General features: G+C 38.5%; 1 protein-coding gene across 3 annotated transcripts in view; it reads left to right on the top strand.

The window, feature by feature from the left end:
• XB5818699.S (provisional ortholog of coiled-coil domain containing 50 S homeolog) overlaps positions 1-17,558 on the top strand; it is a 74,022-nt gene that overhangs the window by 27,829 nt on the left and 28,635 nt on the right. For all 3 annotated transcript variants that reach the window (XM_018226932.2, NM_001092756.1, XM_041570496.1), the window contains 3 exon segments: positions 1,702-1,764; positions 3,003-3,132; positions 7,575-7,665. In XM_018226932.2, the coding sequence (XP_018082421.1) occupies positions 1,702-1,764; positions 3,003-3,132; positions 7,575-7,665 (284 nt within the window).

The following is a 17,558-nucleotide window of genomic DNA, read 5'->3' as shown; positions in this document are numbered from 1 at the left end:
TTGTATGCCAGGACTATTGCTTCTTGTTAAGCATTGTAGCCTCAGAAATATTTGTTGTATTGCTGCAGCAGCTTAACAGCAATAGGGATCAGTGAGCCCATAAACACACACATGAATGTGTGTATATATAAATATATATACATAGGATTTTTCCGGTGGGACTTTAATCAATGCAGCCATCATAGACACCTAAGTATGTTGGGACTGTAGAAGGGATTTATAAAGGGCCAGGGTAGTAGCATTTACTTGTTCGATTCACTTCACCAGTTTCCGTAAAAGCTTTAAATACAAACAGGTTATAAGCAATCAATGTGTTTAAGTTCTAATAACTTTTAAATAAACTGTCTCACAGATGCTATACACATTGTGTCAACAACCTTAATTTGAATCTAAATAAAAGCCTTGTACACCTTTAAATTAACTTTTAGTATCACATAAAAATTTATATTCTGAGAAGATTTGCAGTTGGTTTTCATTTTATTTATTGGTTTTCATTTATTATTATTATTATTATTATAATAAAAATTATAATAAAAAAATGAAGGCCATTTGCAAAGTTGCTAGACATAGACATGCTATAGCATGCTAAAAGTTAACATAAAGGGGAACTATCCTTTTAAGCCTGGTCTAGAGTTCTGCGTCCTGGGTTTGCACCTGCAGTTTGACCCGCATATTCCCGCTACCCGACCCGCGATAGGCCAACTAACCTTCCAACCTGGGGGACACGCAAAGCTGGAAGTGCCGTCACATTTGACAAGAAGTGACATCACTCTGGCCAGGAATCTTTGCAAAAAAACTTAAAGCAACAGTTCTGTGTAAAAATAAAAACTGGGTTAATAGATAAGCTGTGCAAAATAAAAAATGTTTCTAATATAGTTAGTTAGCCAAAAATGTAATCCATAAAGGCTGGAGTAACTGGATGTCTAACACAATAGCCAGAACACTACTTCCTGCTTTTCAGCTCTCTAACTCTGAGTCAGTGACTTGAAGGGGGAGCCACATGGGACATAACTGTTCAGTGAGTTTGCAATTTATCCTCAGCGTGCAGCTCAGATTCAAAAGCAAACCGTTATGACCCATATGGCCCCCTCAAGGCACTGATTGGTTACTGCCTGGTAACCAATCAGTGTAAACCAAAGCAGGAAGTATTGTTCTGGCTATTATGTTACACATCCAGTCACTGCAGCCTTTATAGATTAAATTTTTGGCTAACTAACTATATTAGAAACATTTTTTATTTTGCACAGCCTATCTATTTACCCAGTTTTTATTTTTTATACTGAACAATTCCTTTAAAAAAAACTGGAAAAAACACAAGGGAAGGTGGGAGGGATCAAGCCTGCACCTTTGTTGGGTTAGGTTACCAGCGGACTGCATGCACATCCAAGGGTATTCCGTGCGTAACCGACCTGATTTAGGACTCTAGCCTGGTCCTTAGATATCTGCTGTTTTTGTGCTGCACCGAAACAGTGTGTGTACAGTGTAGTCCTGTATTTGCACAGCAATGAAGGAATGTTGTAGCTGTCTTTTCATTTTTTTATTTGTTCTGTCACAGTCTGTTGCTGGTCTTTCAGAAGTTCATTCACTTTCTGCCATAAATGTAAATAATCAGTGTAGCAGATGTTTTTGTTCGTAAGACACCTGCTTTATGATGCTGATATCTCATGTTTGCTCGTTGCTTTGTCGTTTTCTGTTTTTCAGTTTGCCGTGACTTTGCAGTGCTGGAAGACGGTGCCCTGGCTCACTGCTTGCAGGAACAGGAAAGTAAGTTAAAGACCATTTGCCTCTTTTTCTGGAGCTGGAATGTATTACCCAAAAAAATATCGTGTCTACATTTAAAACGAGTAATGCACATTAACAGTACAGTAAAACCCCCACTTTTACATACCTGAAAATTGCTGTTTCTTGGAAACCACTCAGATCATTCTTAGTCCAGTGCAAGTTTTTTTTTACAAACTTAGGCATTAAAGCAGGGTTCTATATGATTAAAAGGGTTTAGTTGTTATGGCTAGTTTTAATTTAAAAATGTAATAGTGGTCATGAGTCTTGAACATTTTCTATCCTTACTCCCCCTCATCTGCCTTACAAGAGTTTGTTGTAAAGGTTGGAGAATGCCTTAGTCTCAGTAAAGAGTGAGACTGGAACATAATGCTTTGTATGGTCTCATGTAACTGAAAGAGTTTTTATGGGATTGTGTTCTTATTTGGTTGAATCATACAGTATAAATTAGTTTGAAATAATAGCCATTGTGGGTGTTATTAGAATGATTGATTATTTCCAGCTTACCATAAAAGTGTGCTCACCTAATCACTTTTTCTAAATCTAAATCTTACATCTTTCAGCTATATAAAGTCGCATAGGAAACATCATAATCAAATTTACATATCACACCAGGCACACATTTATTTTGTTTTGTGGGGTCAGTTAAAGCTAATTCTGAACTGGGAATCCTAAGCAGCAGTTGTCTGGGATACCCAACAACTATTCTCTTATTCACAGAGATAGATAATAATAATAAAAACTCTATGTACAGCACATGGCGTTGCTTGTATGTGTTAACCATCTTCACCTTGCTGTATTTGCCATGTAGGATAATGAATGGGGTAATACATCAAAGTTCTTTACACAGATGGAAGTACTCTAATGCCACTCTTTATTCCTGTATAGTTATTTGAGTTTGCCTAATAGAAATACTATTTAAAGCTTTATAAATGTATTTTTTTTAGAAAGATTGTCCCTTTCATATTATTGAACGTGTACTAGTATAAATCATCTTTTTATTTATAGGCTTAATTTATTATAATGCTTAGGTCATTTACACAATCATATATACTCTTACTATATATTCACAGCAGGGGAATAAATTAAGAGTTCCTTGCTCACAAGATCGTAGAATCTAAACTGATGATAAAACCATATAAAAAATACTTTATCTAAGTAAAAGTTAAACTGGGAGCATGTGATGTTTGTCTCTACTAACTGATACCCTCTCAATCATGCAGTTGAACAGCATTACGCCTTTAACATTCGGAAGAACAAACTTGTTCAGAAGGACATCCGAATTGCAAAGAAGCTCCAGGATGAAGAGGATCTGCAGTGCAAGGTCTTCAGCCTAGAAAAGCAAAAAGAAATGTAAGTTGTTTAGCACAGTATTTGTTTTTTACTAGGTCTTTTTAGGCTCTTTCGCAAAGAAATATGCTTTTGAAATGGATAGAAAGGAACCACTAACACTTATGTAGGGTAGGCATAGTTTATATAATGGTTGGCTGTATTAAAACACACCTAATGACATTTTCTGCCTAAACTGTTTAATTTGGAGTAAAAACTGTCTTATTGGTTCTAAGCAGAAATGCACCTTCTTGATCAGATTAGTCCATGCAATATAAACTCACCTTCTGTATATGTAGACTTAATGTGAATGGGTGCAGACATGACATTGTCTAGATTCCTTCTGCTAGAGATTCCTTTTCCATCTATTTCCTAAGGCAGCTTACAAAGATGAAGATGGCCCTGCTCATCCTGTAGGAACATATCCCCTACCAGAATATTAAAATGCTCAATCAAAATTGCTCCCATTAGTATATAAAAAAAAAAGCAAAAAAAAAAAAAATTTTGTTCAATAAAGTTAATGTACTTGTGCTGGCCTTATGAGAAGGATAGAAAATAATTCAAGGTAAGATCAAATTCAGCCGTTACTCTTTGTCACCCAGCAGAACACAAACAATAAGGGTTACAAAGAACAGATTAAAAGTGATGTCCACCTGATGGTATTTTTAGTAGTACCATTTTGACCTCGTGTAAGACAAAACTCTGTAAAGGAAAACCTTTAGTAATAGTCAGGCAATTTATTCATACATAATACAACATAACAGTTTTGTCTGGGTAAGCTGTTGGAGTAACACACAGAATGTCAGCCAAGGACTTACCAAAGACCCACCTCTTGGTCCAGGCGTTATATAGCTTTCAGAAGGCATTTACAGTAATTGTGACAAGGAGTTCACGGAAATACCATACATAGTCTGACTCCTCCTTGTACAATTAATGTCTAAATGATTTACTTAGTCTTACATGTTATCAAAAGAATGTTGTAACATACTGTGCCTAGCTCCAACGGTCCACAACCTCGCAATCAGCTATTGGCTAACCAAGGCCATTGTGGTATTTCCAGTAATTTGAGCAGCACTTCTGCAAAAAGGGGCCCCACCAGACAGGCTGGCGTTATGCTGACACTCTGGAATTTAAGTAACAGAGTGATGATCTTTTGTTTGTATAGCTTAGTATAAGCTATATGAGTGACCATTGTCCACAGTAGACCATTAGCCCTTATAGTCCATCCTGCCTTGGGCCCTATAGCGTTATGGCGTCATAGAGGGCGGGGGTGACAAATATCAACCCTCTGACACTAGCCATTCGTCCGTCTTAGGATTTAGACCGTTCCAGATATATATTATATAAACACACCCAAAAATAGTTTTGCATAATGAAAGAAAATTATCTTTACAAATGACTGTGGAATTATTTAAGTAATGTTTACTGGAATGTTGCTTGGTTGCAATTTCTCATTAAGCACAAATACCGTTTTTGGGTGGAGTTCCCCTATAATGTAGAGCTGTTTCTAAACCTCAACAACCAAATTCTGCCTCTAAGATGAATAAAAGATGAATAAAAAAAGAACACTTTGCCAAATCGTGATGCACGGATTAAAAATGATTAGAACCTTGTCTGATTCTAATGCAGTCTAAGCCCAACCAAGCTTGATGCACCATGCTGATTTTTTGTAAGTCCAACCTGTCCCATCTCTGATGGTATCTGAGGGAGCGTGGCTTTTTTTTAAAAAAAAATTGTAGCTTTTAAAGGTCTCTGAGCTTTTGAAACTCCAAAAAAGTTAAGGGTTTCAATTTGCAACAGTGTTTTGAATTGAATTAGAAACGTACACATCTTTTCACATCTAGAAAGTGAATATATCTATTAATGAAGATGGTTTGTGATAGAAGGTAAGTTGCCACAATACCACTTCATCTTAGAGAAATCTTCAGACTTTTTAAGTCTAAGATATCAAACATTCTGAGACAGAGCTAATTTATGGCTTCAAAACAAAAGTGCCTTGCATTCTAGGTTTTAATTTAATAGAGGCACAGTCTTTATTATCCCGGGTGGTAGGGTGATGTGCATGGCTTTGATCTTCTTTTGTGCACAGCTTTGATCTTGTGTTTGTTTTTGAGGTTTTAGATAAGTAAACTTACATATACAATATTACAGTTCAGCACCCATGGGCCTTGTGAAGATGCAGAAAGGATTTGTTTTGTGTTTACTATAAATGATTTATTTTGACATTGTGTAGTTTGTACTGTTCTGGGTTCTGTTATCCGGAATCCTGTTATCTAGACATCTCCAAATTATGGAGAGGTCACCTCCTATAGATTCTATTTTTAAAAATGTGCATTATTTGTATAAAATTGTTTTATCTTTAATAACAAAACAGTACCTTGTACTTGAGCCAAACTTAAGATATAATTAAACCTTATTGGAAGCAAAACCAGCCTGTTGGGATCATTTAATGTTTACATAATTTTCTAGTAGACTTAAGGTATGAAGATCCAAATTAAGAGAATATGCTTTATCCGGAAAACCCCCAGGTCCTGAGCATTTAGGATAACAAATCCTTTACTTGTACTTATAACGAAACAAAACTAGACGCACACGAGCAAATTTTCTCTGCCCAACATGAAAACTGGCCAAGTTGAACAATAGATAAACTAGGTAGTTGATGTCTAAAATAAGTAAATAGTTGCTTATTATTTTTTAATGAGATGTATGTAATAGCAATTACTGTAAGTGATATGCACTCAGACACAAACACAGCTTCACAGAAAGAGAGTGATTCCAGAATTCTCTGGAATTCACAAAACAAGCAATGTTGTTAAATATGAAACAGTGATTTATTACTCATCATCAGCCCCCCCCCCCACCACCACCACCACGGCTCACTTTCTTATTCCTGTATATCATGAATGAATTTAAAATGTACCTATACAAGCTTTTTTTTTTTTTTTCAAATATTGAGCCCAAGCTACCACAATGGAGACTGGAAACCTGGTCAAACAAAATACTAGATGGTGCCCAGAAAATGGTCTACCTTTTTTGGGCATCCTTCCCAGTGAGAGAGTAATGTGCTTTTTTTTTTCATAGCCTAAAGCTGTTCATACACCGGCCAGTGTTAACTGCTGATCCAGATGTCCCTAGAATGGGGCCCCCAAAGTGAAATCTGACACCACAAGTTCAAATCTTGCTCTAGTTCTGTTAATCCACAGCATCTAGTTTGTACCATCCAGTACTTATTTACTTATTGTACCATCCAGTACTTAATTACTTGTGAAGGTGGCCATAGATGCACAGATAATATCGTACAAAAAAATTTTTTGTACGATATTCGGTGCGTGTATGGTGGGAAAAGCGCCAACCGATATTGGCAGAAGGCTTGGATATCGGTCGACTTGTCGATCGTGCTGGACATAAAATTTTGATCAGGTGCCTTTGAAGACTCCCAAACATCAGATATTGTTAGTGTTGAATCATCAGATACAGGTAGTATACTATTGTTTCTACCTGTATATCTGACGATTCAGCTCCAGACATGTGTATTGAAACGAACAAACTTTCTTGGAAAGGTCCTTTCCAAGAAAGATCGTAATTGTTATGTCTATGGCCACCTTTACTTGTCATGTTTTTTTTATGGGCCACTTGACCCAGAGCAAACTCTATGTTTACATTATCCCATAATAATATAATATTGTGGTTATTCTTTACTGAGACTTCTTTATATTTGCCATCATGCCATGTCTATGACTGTTTGCAAAGTTCTGCAAGTGCAAGCATTGATAATAAGTGCATCATCTGTGGTTGTGGAAGTGAGCATGTTTATAAAATTGGCAGGTGAAGGAGGGCACAGAGGTCCTGTATAGAAAATTTGCCTCAGCAAATGCTTAATACATATACTACCTCATTTTTGAATTTGTCTCTATCATAGAAATCCAGTTAGGTTCTGATGGATATCTGCTGATGGAGCAAGGATGATAGGAGCTTAAGGCAACCCGTAGAGAGATGACTGCTTCAGCGCCCCCTCGTCCAGTGTGATTTTCAAACCTGCTCCATAGATATCTGGAAATTTTCGGACAGATATCAGTTGGGCAGGCTGTTGTAAGGTCCCATACGGAGGCTAAAAAGCTGCTGACTTACTGTAGTTGTGTGATGGGACTATGGGGGCACAGATTGCAAGCCTTGGATGCTAAAGATTCTTGACCCTTGCTAACTTTTTTAGACCTTCTCTCTGCTAATGTTTAAAAAGAGAATGTTTATAGTTGTTTACATGAGAGCTACTGGAGAAATTTGAGCTTTGGTTTAACAGGAGCATCAAGTTAAGTCAAGGACAGGGGACTTGTATCTCTCCAGAACTACATTTTTTTTAAGGTTTTGTGTCAATCCAATTAAGTATGGATTGATTCGTATTTAATATGCTCTTGAACTATTTGTTTTAATTATCTGTTTATCTTGTATTAAATTGTATTTATTCTCAGTGAGGAACTAGACTCAGAATATGCTCGTGCCATCCAAGAAGAGCTCCAAAAAAAAGCCCAGGAGTGCTTGCAGAGAGAAGAGAAAGACAAGGTAAGCAAACCTGTGTGATTAAATTATGTTTTTGTGCTGATGGCCTAGTGTCAGAACTCTCCTTGCAGAGATTGTAATATTTTTAGTAACGTGACATGATATTAAAGGTTTAGTGCCGGGGGCACAGAGAAAGGACCATTGGTTCAAGCTAAATGAACTTGAACTTCTAAGTTAGAAGTCTTGTTGAAGCCTCCATAACTACATTACTGTGTACCAGCTCACTCCAAATTCAAATCTAGGCTTTACATTGTGCTGCCATATTGAATTTGAACTGATTGATGCAAATCTGATAAACTGATCCAACCAGCAATCTGCACAAAATAGTTTAACTGCTATATTGATGAGATGTGGGTCAATATTCTAAAACATTATACAAATCATAAAATATATAAAATACTTAATCTTACAGGCTCAGCAATATTAACAAAAATGAAAAGGGCCTTATATACACTTGATACACATATACTGCATTCATAACATGGACTTTTTGAATGTGTGTATACATGATAAAAATATAGGTATTGGGATCCGTTATCCGGAAACCAATTATCTAGAAAGCTCCAAATTACGGAAAGGCTTTTATCCAAATAACCCAATCCAAATTACCCTTTTCTCTGTAAGAAGAAACAGTAGCTTGTACTTATTTCAAACTAAGATATAATTAATCCTTATTGGAAGCAAACCCAGCCTATTGGGTTTATTTAATTTTTACATGATTTTCTAGTAGACTTAAGGTGCAAAGATCCAAATTACAGAAAAATTTGTTCTCTGGAAAACCCCAGGTCCCAAACCTACCTATTGACAATACCAGTGCTATTGCGCTTGCTCATTCTAGTGAGCAGAAAACAGATGTTGTGTTCGATGCTCTGAGTTTGGGAACATGGCAAATGGCTCTATGCAATTGTTTCCTTTCTCAATGCTCACATACTTTACTAACATACCTTGTATTGTTTTGTCATCTGTGGTATGCCTGGAACTCATACAGGACATGTTTTGTGTGACAGATGAGGTGAATTACACATGTGAAACAGACAGACCAAACAGTGGAGAGAGGCTTGTCAGTCATAAGCTGGTCATAGATGTAAAGATCTATAAAAGATCTTTTCGTTATCGTGAGACCAAGATAATCTTGAAACGATTGTTTAAATGTATGATTTTTTCATCAACTAAAAATACCATTTTAGGCGATATTGCCAGGAAAACTGAGGGCAGCTGACTGCTTGGCCCTGCAAACATAGATAGATTGCACTGGGACTGATAAAACCTGGGCATCAATTTTCTGACAGATGTCGGACGAAAAATCGTAAGCTGTACGATCGTTCGATTCCCACTAACTTCACGATAATTTGATGGATTGGTCGGATTTCGCCCAAATTTGTTCGTTCACCAAAGAAAGATCTTTGCGTCTATGGGGACCTTTACAGAACACCATGCCAAGGGTTTAGACTGGAGCAAGGTCAGGCAGATGCAGGTTGTGACAGGCAGTGAAGGTTCTCATGCAGCTAAACAAGCTAGTGTTGTGACAGGCGACAATCAGCAGTAACAGGCCACAACAGAAGGCTTTAGGAAATAGTAGGTATTGTCAGGCTCTAAGGATAAACCTTCAATTTTGCATGAACACCAATATTGAAACACACAGGGATAAAATGCACGTGTAGCCTTGGTGCTCATGAGTATGCAAGTGAATCAGCTTACCAGTGTACACACACCAAGGAGCATGCAAACATAACGAATAGTGAATAGCCTGACCGCCTAGCTCTTAGGGAAAAAAAAAGAGCAACAAGGTAAGGGCATTTCACCATTTTCCTAACAATTGTAGTCATTTACCCACAATTTTATGCTTTATTTTATTACTTGTCATTGCATTTCTGTACATGTACACTTTAACAGATATATACAGTCACACTTACCCATACTCACACTCAAAAATATAAAGACATACACAAACTGCGCTCATTCCAGAATACTTAACCACACACTTACAACCACACCTGCATATGTACATCAAACAAAATCTGCTTATGCATAACTACTCTTAATCATAACCAGACTCCTTTACATCAATGAACATAACAGATTTACAACTAAACTTCACATATTCATACATATTGCACTTAGTTTTGAGGACCCTCCGCTCTTGAGATCACAGTTTCATTTCAATTTCTGTTTTTCTTCTTCTTCTTGATATCCGTTTCTGTTTCCTTTTATCCTCCAGTGTATTTTATTTTTAACTTTTTAACTCTCCTACGGGCAAAATTACGATGTTTATAGCAATTTTTCTTGGTTTTTTTCCTTCAAAGACTCCTGTGTCATGGTAAACAGCAAGCATAGCTTTCAGACAGTGACTCTTATAACTAACTTTTTTGTCAGGTTTTTTGGTTTATCATAGACCGTTTTGTTGGGACGGAGCTAATTTACATAAGATCAGGACAGGTGTCTTATGGCCTACTTGTGTCATTAGTATAAACCAAGACATGAACACAGACTCCTGGGCATTGCACTGGTTTTGTTATGAAAACTCTATATAAAACCATTGCTTTTAGGCAACTTAAACAAGCTATAATCTTTTTTGGAGGGGGCAGAGGTGATTTCTGTACTAGGTATCTTCTCTTATTGGGGATATGAAACCCTGGCTGTGTGACATCGTAATGAGAAAGGACCTTTGGTTAGGCACAGCCACATTCCTGTGTTCTTGGCCACCCTAACCACTCCTCCTAACTTAATGCCTGTGGGATCCTGAATTGGACCTTAGTTTGTCCTCATGGGGAGCTTCTCCTGGCAAAACTCTAGCAGTTCAAACAGCTGTTTCTGGTTGTGGGGTAGATTTATTAAAATATGAAACTAGAGCTCACCACTGTATAATGTCACCACTTTCTATTCATTCCTATTGGATTTTAGAGTCATATTTATCAGTGGGTGAGTTATTTGATGAATGTGCTGTGATGAGCTCTGGCTTTACACTTTTATAAATCTCACAAATGCTCCTAAATATGTAGTTCTATGCCTCTGTGAAGCAACCCTAAGCTGATTTTATTCCACCTGCAAGCCTCTAAAATTTAAGAATGAGATGATTGTTGTGTTTTGTTTGAAGACTCTAAATTGTAACCGTTGTTTTTTGCAAATAGAACCAAACTGGTTGCTTTGGATTTGGGGACAATAAGCTTCTGGAGCAAGAGCAGTAGATCGGTCTACAGGGAAAGCTGGACTGACTGATGCCTGCATACCTCTGGCATTTACAGTAGATTAATTTGATTTTGTTTTACTGCATATTGGCACGCCATGAGGGATATATTGTATGGTACTGTCCTCCCTCCCCATTGATTCCTTATTTCCGCGCATAGTCGCATAGTTTTATCCCCTGATAATTCGCAGGACAATGTAGAATGATACTTTTTATTGGCTAACATAGTTATAAATATAAATGTTACAAATGGTTATAAAATGCAGGCATTTCAGCATGCCATACCTAAATCTAAAGCCACATTGAACTGTGCCAAACCACTCACCCCTGCCCACTCAGTTGTTTGTATTAACAGGCACTGCATTGGCACGGAAATTCTTACATTTTATATTGTTTGCTGACAAAAGGTATCACCTAATCGACAAACCATACAGGAAGATAAAAGTGCTGCTTGACAGGTATAAAACAAAACTGTGCATAGTAGGATCTGTAAAGGGAAACTAACCCACACATCACCAAATCACAGCACTGCTACACATAACATAGAGGCTTTTGTGCTACAGCCCTCACCTCATTAGAAGAGGTTGCTTCAGAAGCTTGGAGGTATGCTGGGAATTTTCCAGGGTTTACAGTAGTGTACTTGGTCAGCATTCCGGTAAACGTTGTTCTTAATACTAGACCACATTTTTTATTTTCAGATGAAACCATTTTCTGGGAGTTCTAGTGAGGGGGAATATTTTTGGCAGAATGCAGGTGTTACTTTATGGAATAGGTTATGTATATGGAAAAATCAGAGGCCATCCTGAAGTTTCCACTGCTACTTTGGCTGGGGCTTGTACTACACTCTCCTAACAAACTGCGTTCAGTTTTTTCCTCTTGGGAAAGGTAAAATAGAGAACCCTTTATTTGCTGGGATGACAGTAGCTTACATATTAAATTCTGATTCAGTGTTTTCTAGTTGATTTTTCTCTTTTCATTCCATTTTGGAGGTTCAGATTGTATACATGCGCCTCTTTACATACATCCAACTGAATTAGCTCATATTAAAATTGGGGCTATTTTTCCTCTTTTTTTTCTTTTTAAATGTAACTCTGAGCAACTGATGGGACTAAGCGGCAAATAGCAGGAGAAAGCAGAACCAGAAAATTTAACTTGTTTCTAGGGATGCACCGAATCCTTCGCGAAAGATTTGGGTGAATACCGAATCTGAATCCTAATTTGCATATGCAAATTAGGGGTGGGAAGGGGGAAACATTTTTTACTTCCTTGTTTTGTGACAAAAAGTCATGCAATTTCCCTCCCCACTTCTGATTCGGTTTGGCCTGGCAGAAGGATTCAGCCGAATCCGAATCCTGCTGAATCCTGGCCGAATCCCGAAACCGGATCCTGGATTCGCTGCATCCCTACTTGTTTCCAATGGATCCTTTTAAGACTGCACTGAGGTGCGAGTTACAAATGAGGATCTAGTCGGTAACAAACTGCCATTATTGATTGTTTCCTGCACAGTTTGGGCATTCGGAGAACATGAGTTACTAAGGCGTGCAGAGACAGGGGTGCAGCAAACTGCTTTTTCTCAGAATGACTCCAAATCACCTTGGCCATGCAGCACTTCATAGAAAATGTGAAGCTCTTACAAGAATGAAGTTAGCGGAAACTATTCGCTTGTTACCAGGCTTTAGTTACTTGTGGGCATCATGTGGCTATAAATTAATCCATTTCCTCTAAAGTAAAGTTACACATGAACATGTGTATGTTGGCCAGGGTGGTGTTGGTGGCTAAAATTTATGAGAACAAATTTGGATCTTCATACCTTAAGTCTATTAGAAAATCATGTAAACATTAAATAAACCCAATAGGCTGGTTTTGCTTCCAGTAAGTATTAATTATATCTTAGTTTGGATCAAGTACAAGCTACTGTTTTATTATTACAGAGAAAAAGGAAATCATTTTTAAAAATGTGAATAATTTGGATAAAATGGATTCTATCGAAGATGACCTTTCCGTAATTCGGAGCTTTCTGGATAATGGGTTTCCGGATAACGGAATAGCTGTTACTATTCATTAACTCTATACTGAATGTTCAGGCAAGAGATCAGGCATAAACATTTATAAACACTGGGCAAATTTGCACCTGGGCAGTAGCCCATAGCAACCAATCAGCAATCAGCATTTATCATTCAGCTGCAGGTAGAACCATAAAAGCAAACATCTGATTGGTTGACAGGGTTACTGCCCAGGAGCAAATGTGCCCAGTGTTTATAAATGACCCCCAAAGAATTAAGTGAGGTCAGGGGAGGTTTCGTTGCTTTGGTTGGTGGGAGTCATATAGTGGTCAAACAAACAGGTAGCTAGAACAACACGTAAGCTAAAATCTGGTCATGAAAGTTTGAAATGGGTCAATATTAACTTTATTCTCACAGCAAAGTCCAGTGAACAGCCAGTGGATCATAGCTAGAAGTACTCCAAGTTCAGTTGGCCTACACCTTCAACCAGGCCCAGATTTGTGGAAAGGCCCGGGCCTAGGGCAGCAGGATTTTAGGGGGCGGCAACAGTATCCCTTTACTCTGACAACAGTATCCCTTTAAGGGAAGCTATATATAAGATAAAAGCTACAAATAGAGTATGTTGCAATATACACTGCGATCACAAATATCCAGCCAGGTCCCAGATTTCCTCTGTCTTTCCCCCAATGTCGAAGTCTAACTGTGCAGTGAAACCGAAAGATTCACTGCTTATTATTTGTTCCCTTCCTGTAATTGTTTCGGTGTCCTCTGTATGCGGGCAACTGAAACCAAATTGTGACTTGTCTGACTGTGATTCACAGGAAATATTTGTTTTTGAAAGCAAATGTTTGCAAGCTTTAAATACTATAATTAAAACTGTCCAAATAACTTCTCAACATAAAACTGCACCAGTGACACATGGGACGATCGATTTTAGGTGTTTTGCCAACATGGGCAGGAATAGTCTCAGTCATTGCTTGAGTTAACTATACAGGTATGGGATTGGTTGTCCGGGAAACCAATTATCCAGAACACTCTGAATTACGGAAAGGCCATCTCCCATAGACTCCATTTTATTCAAATAATCCACATTTTTAAAAATGATTTCCTTTTTTAATGTAATTATAAAATAGTACCGTGTAATTGATCCAAACTAAGATATAATTAATCCTTATTGGGAGCAATTTGGTTTTTTTTAATGTTTAAATGATTTTCTAGTAGACTTGAGATATGGTGATCCAAATTCTGCCATAATCTGTCATCTAAAAAACACCAGGTCCTGAGCATTCTGCATAACAGGTCCCATATGTGTACTGCATATTGGTACACCACAAGGGACCCCTGGGAGAACAAGCAAAAAAAAAAAAAGTATATAATATATATATTCCATCCCCCCACCCCAATTGGTTCCTTATCGTTGGGACAGTCCCATATTGTGGACCCAGATGGGGTGTGGATTGTTAGAAAAGCGGTAAAGGTGTGGGCAGGTTGTATTTGTCCTTCAGTGTAACTAGATTAAATTAAATATGTTGAAATTTATTTGGTATTAATTAATTAGTAATAATAAAAATACCAATAAACTCTGTGCAGGAGAAAGGTACCAGTGCAGAAATTATTGGTCTTCTGCCCACCATTTTTATTCCTTGTTATTCATCTAAATCCGCCCATATAAAATTATTCTAGTTGTCAGAATAAGGCCTATTTAAAAGGGGATGCAAACCAGAAAATAACCTAAAGAAAGAAATGTAATTATAAGCAATTTATTTTAATACTAATAATGATTCATTACACATTGTCAATGGTTTAAGGGTATGTCACATTGGGAGATTTGGGGAGACAATCTCCGAATTGCTTTCCCTTGCCTTCCCGCCGGCTATAATGAGAAATCGCCAGCGGGATGGCATTCACGGCGATTCGTTTTCCGAAGTCGCCCGAAGTTTCCTCGTGAGGCAACTTTGGGTGACTTCGGAAATCGAAGCGCAGCCATTGTGCTGGCGATTTTTCATTATAGCCGACGGCAAAGCTAGGGAAAGCAATTCAAGGAGATCGTTGTCCAGAAGAAGAGCCGAAATCTCCCCGAATCTCCCAGTGTGACCTTACCCTTAAAGTTATTTATAAATAAAGCTATAATTTTTTTATCTGTCCCTTTCTGCTTTTTCCCTGCTTGTTCTGACTATGTAGCAAAAGCCAGCACCTGTAAATAAGCATGTGAGACTGACTTCGGCTACATTGTTTCAAGGGAATGAACCAACAGTGCAGAGACTAAATAAATAATAATGCTTTTAGTAGCAATAACATTTGCAAATAACTTTTAAACCATTTACATTTTTAATCAATGCATATTGGAAAGTTGCTTAGATTATAATGACTTTCATTAGACAACATTTTACTTTGGGGTATAGTGTACATGCCTTTTAATGCTGTCAATTATAAGAGTCGCTGTTGGCATTAGTGAGTGGAACCCATTCATCTTTGTAACATAGCTTGCTTGCTACATTCCTGTAATGCTTTTTCCTGGCAGTCTTTTCATCTAAGACACTCACTGATTATGTGCTAACCATGCTGCTGAGCCCGGCTGCAATTACCCCAATCCCTTGCGGCTCTACCACTGCAGCAGGGAACTAGAAGTATATAAAATAATTTGACTTCATCCAGTTATTTTATACACTTTTTGCTCCTTTGTTTTTCATCGGGAAGTTGTGAAAATGACCTTTGGTTAAAACCATAGAAACTCCCTGTGTAGAGTTTGCCGCACCAGCAGACATGAAACATGACCACAATGGTTAACCAGAACTTGAGTCACTATTGGGAAAAGCTCTCTTGAAAAATACTGTACTATTTTTTTTTTCTTATTTTTGCATTCTTATTTTTGCATGTGGTTCCTGGATACAGTAACACTGCTGTTGGTTCTTATGAGATGCTTGGCAGGGCCATATAATATTATGTGCGTAACTAATGTAGATGTTGGAAGGTGCTGGATGATGGAAGGTGGGCATTGCAAAGCTAAGGATGCTTTTCAAATGCTATGTCCCATGCCTTTACATGCCTATATAGCTTGGGTATCTGCTCTCTTCACTTTGTTGTCCCTGTATTTTTGGCTGTTAAGGTGGCCATACACGGGCCGATAAAAGCTGCCGACAGACCGAGTCGGCAGCTTATTGGCCCGTGTATGGGGGCCCCCGACGGGCTTGCCCGATCGAGATCTGGCCGAAAGTTGGCCAGATCTCGATCGGATGGGATTAAAAATTCCGTCGGATCGCGGCCGCATCTGTTCGTTGATGCGGTCCCGCGATCCGACCGCCCATTTGCGTTCGCTAGGATCCGATCGTTGGGCCCTAGGGCCCACGATCGGATCAGCCCGATATTGCCCACCTCAAGGTGGGCATATCGGAGGGAGATCCGCTCGTTTGGCGACATCGACAAACGAGCGGATCTCTCCATGTATGGGCACCTTAAGTTTCACAGGTTCTGGTTATTTCCCCCCCCCCCTCTCTCTCTCTGCGACTGATGAAGACAAGAAAACTCTTTTGCAAGTCATTATTTACACTAGGCAGGTATCATATGAGCAGGGAGGTGGAAAGATTCACCCTGGAATTTTACTGAGCAGGTAGCGTTTAGGTAGTGGACGGGCATATTATCTAGCCAGGAGGTTGGGTGGATGGCCAAGCCAATTAAAGAGTAGGGAAGTAGCAATTATTAACTTTACCTGGCCATGCAGGTGGGAGAGAAAAAACAGCAAGTATGCCTGTTATCAGACTAGAACGGGCGGAGTTAGCAGGTGTATTTGTGGTTGGCTGGCTATATGAGCTTGTGGGGGGGACTGTAATTGGACAATCTGAATATTAGTGTGGTTTGTGGGTGGGGTCACTTATGTTACCTTTGTTTTGGGGGCTCCACAAAGTGTACTGTGAGTGTGAGCTAGTTCAGACTTAATATTAACAACTAAATACATAACCAGCTCCAATCCCTAAGAAAGTGTAGGCTAATCAATTGAAATTTTAGCACGGAGACATAAACATTCCGAGCATTAAGCAAGATGCAGTAAATAAAGTTAAACTGCAGCTCACCCGATGGGGAGGATGACCTGGATGTGTAAACCCAAGATCCACCGCCTTCGGAACACAATTTGCACAATATAATGAATGAAGGTGAAATCCGCTTATTTCACACTCACCAATGGTGGCAGGTGGCATGACCCAAACCGGTAGCTTGAGGTGAGGATGCAACCAGAAAAAACGAACACGCACACCTGGAGCCAACCGATGAAGTTAAAATTAAAATGTATTACTTTATTACTTATTACTAAAATTTACACGTCCTTTCGAGTTCAGACTGTTCAGATCCCAACATTTGGATTTTGTATAAATCAAATAATTTATGAACTGCAGGCATGTGGGCCAATGTAGCTGTAAACCACAAGTTTGAAAGAAAGCTACAGCCCATAGGTTATTATTGTGTGCAAGCGTGGGCCGTTTGGTGGGGTTCAAAACTGAACAAAATAGATAGATATATAAGGCCCTTAGCTGGTGATTATGTTATCCAAAATGCTTTAGACATGGATTTCTCAAGAAAGGGGGGAGGGGGTTCAGCTTTTCTCAGCATTAGACAGCGACTTCAGGCTGATAGAATCCATTTAAACATGAAAAAATTTGAATTGCTCTGCCATCAACAAGGATAATGTAGGGTAGAGAGGGGGGGTTGTTTCTCTG

This window comes from Xenopus laevis, chromosome 7S (assembly GCF_017654675.1).
Source record: "Xenopus laevis strain J_2021 chromosome 7S, Xenopus_laevis_v10.1, whole genome shotgun sequence".
Classification (NCBI taxonomy): Eukaryota; Metazoa; Chordata; class Amphibia; order Anura; family Pipidae; genus Xenopus; species Xenopus laevis.
The sequence above is the reverse complement of the archived record's forward strand: the minus strand, read 5'-3'. Positions and strand labels throughout refer to the sequence as shown.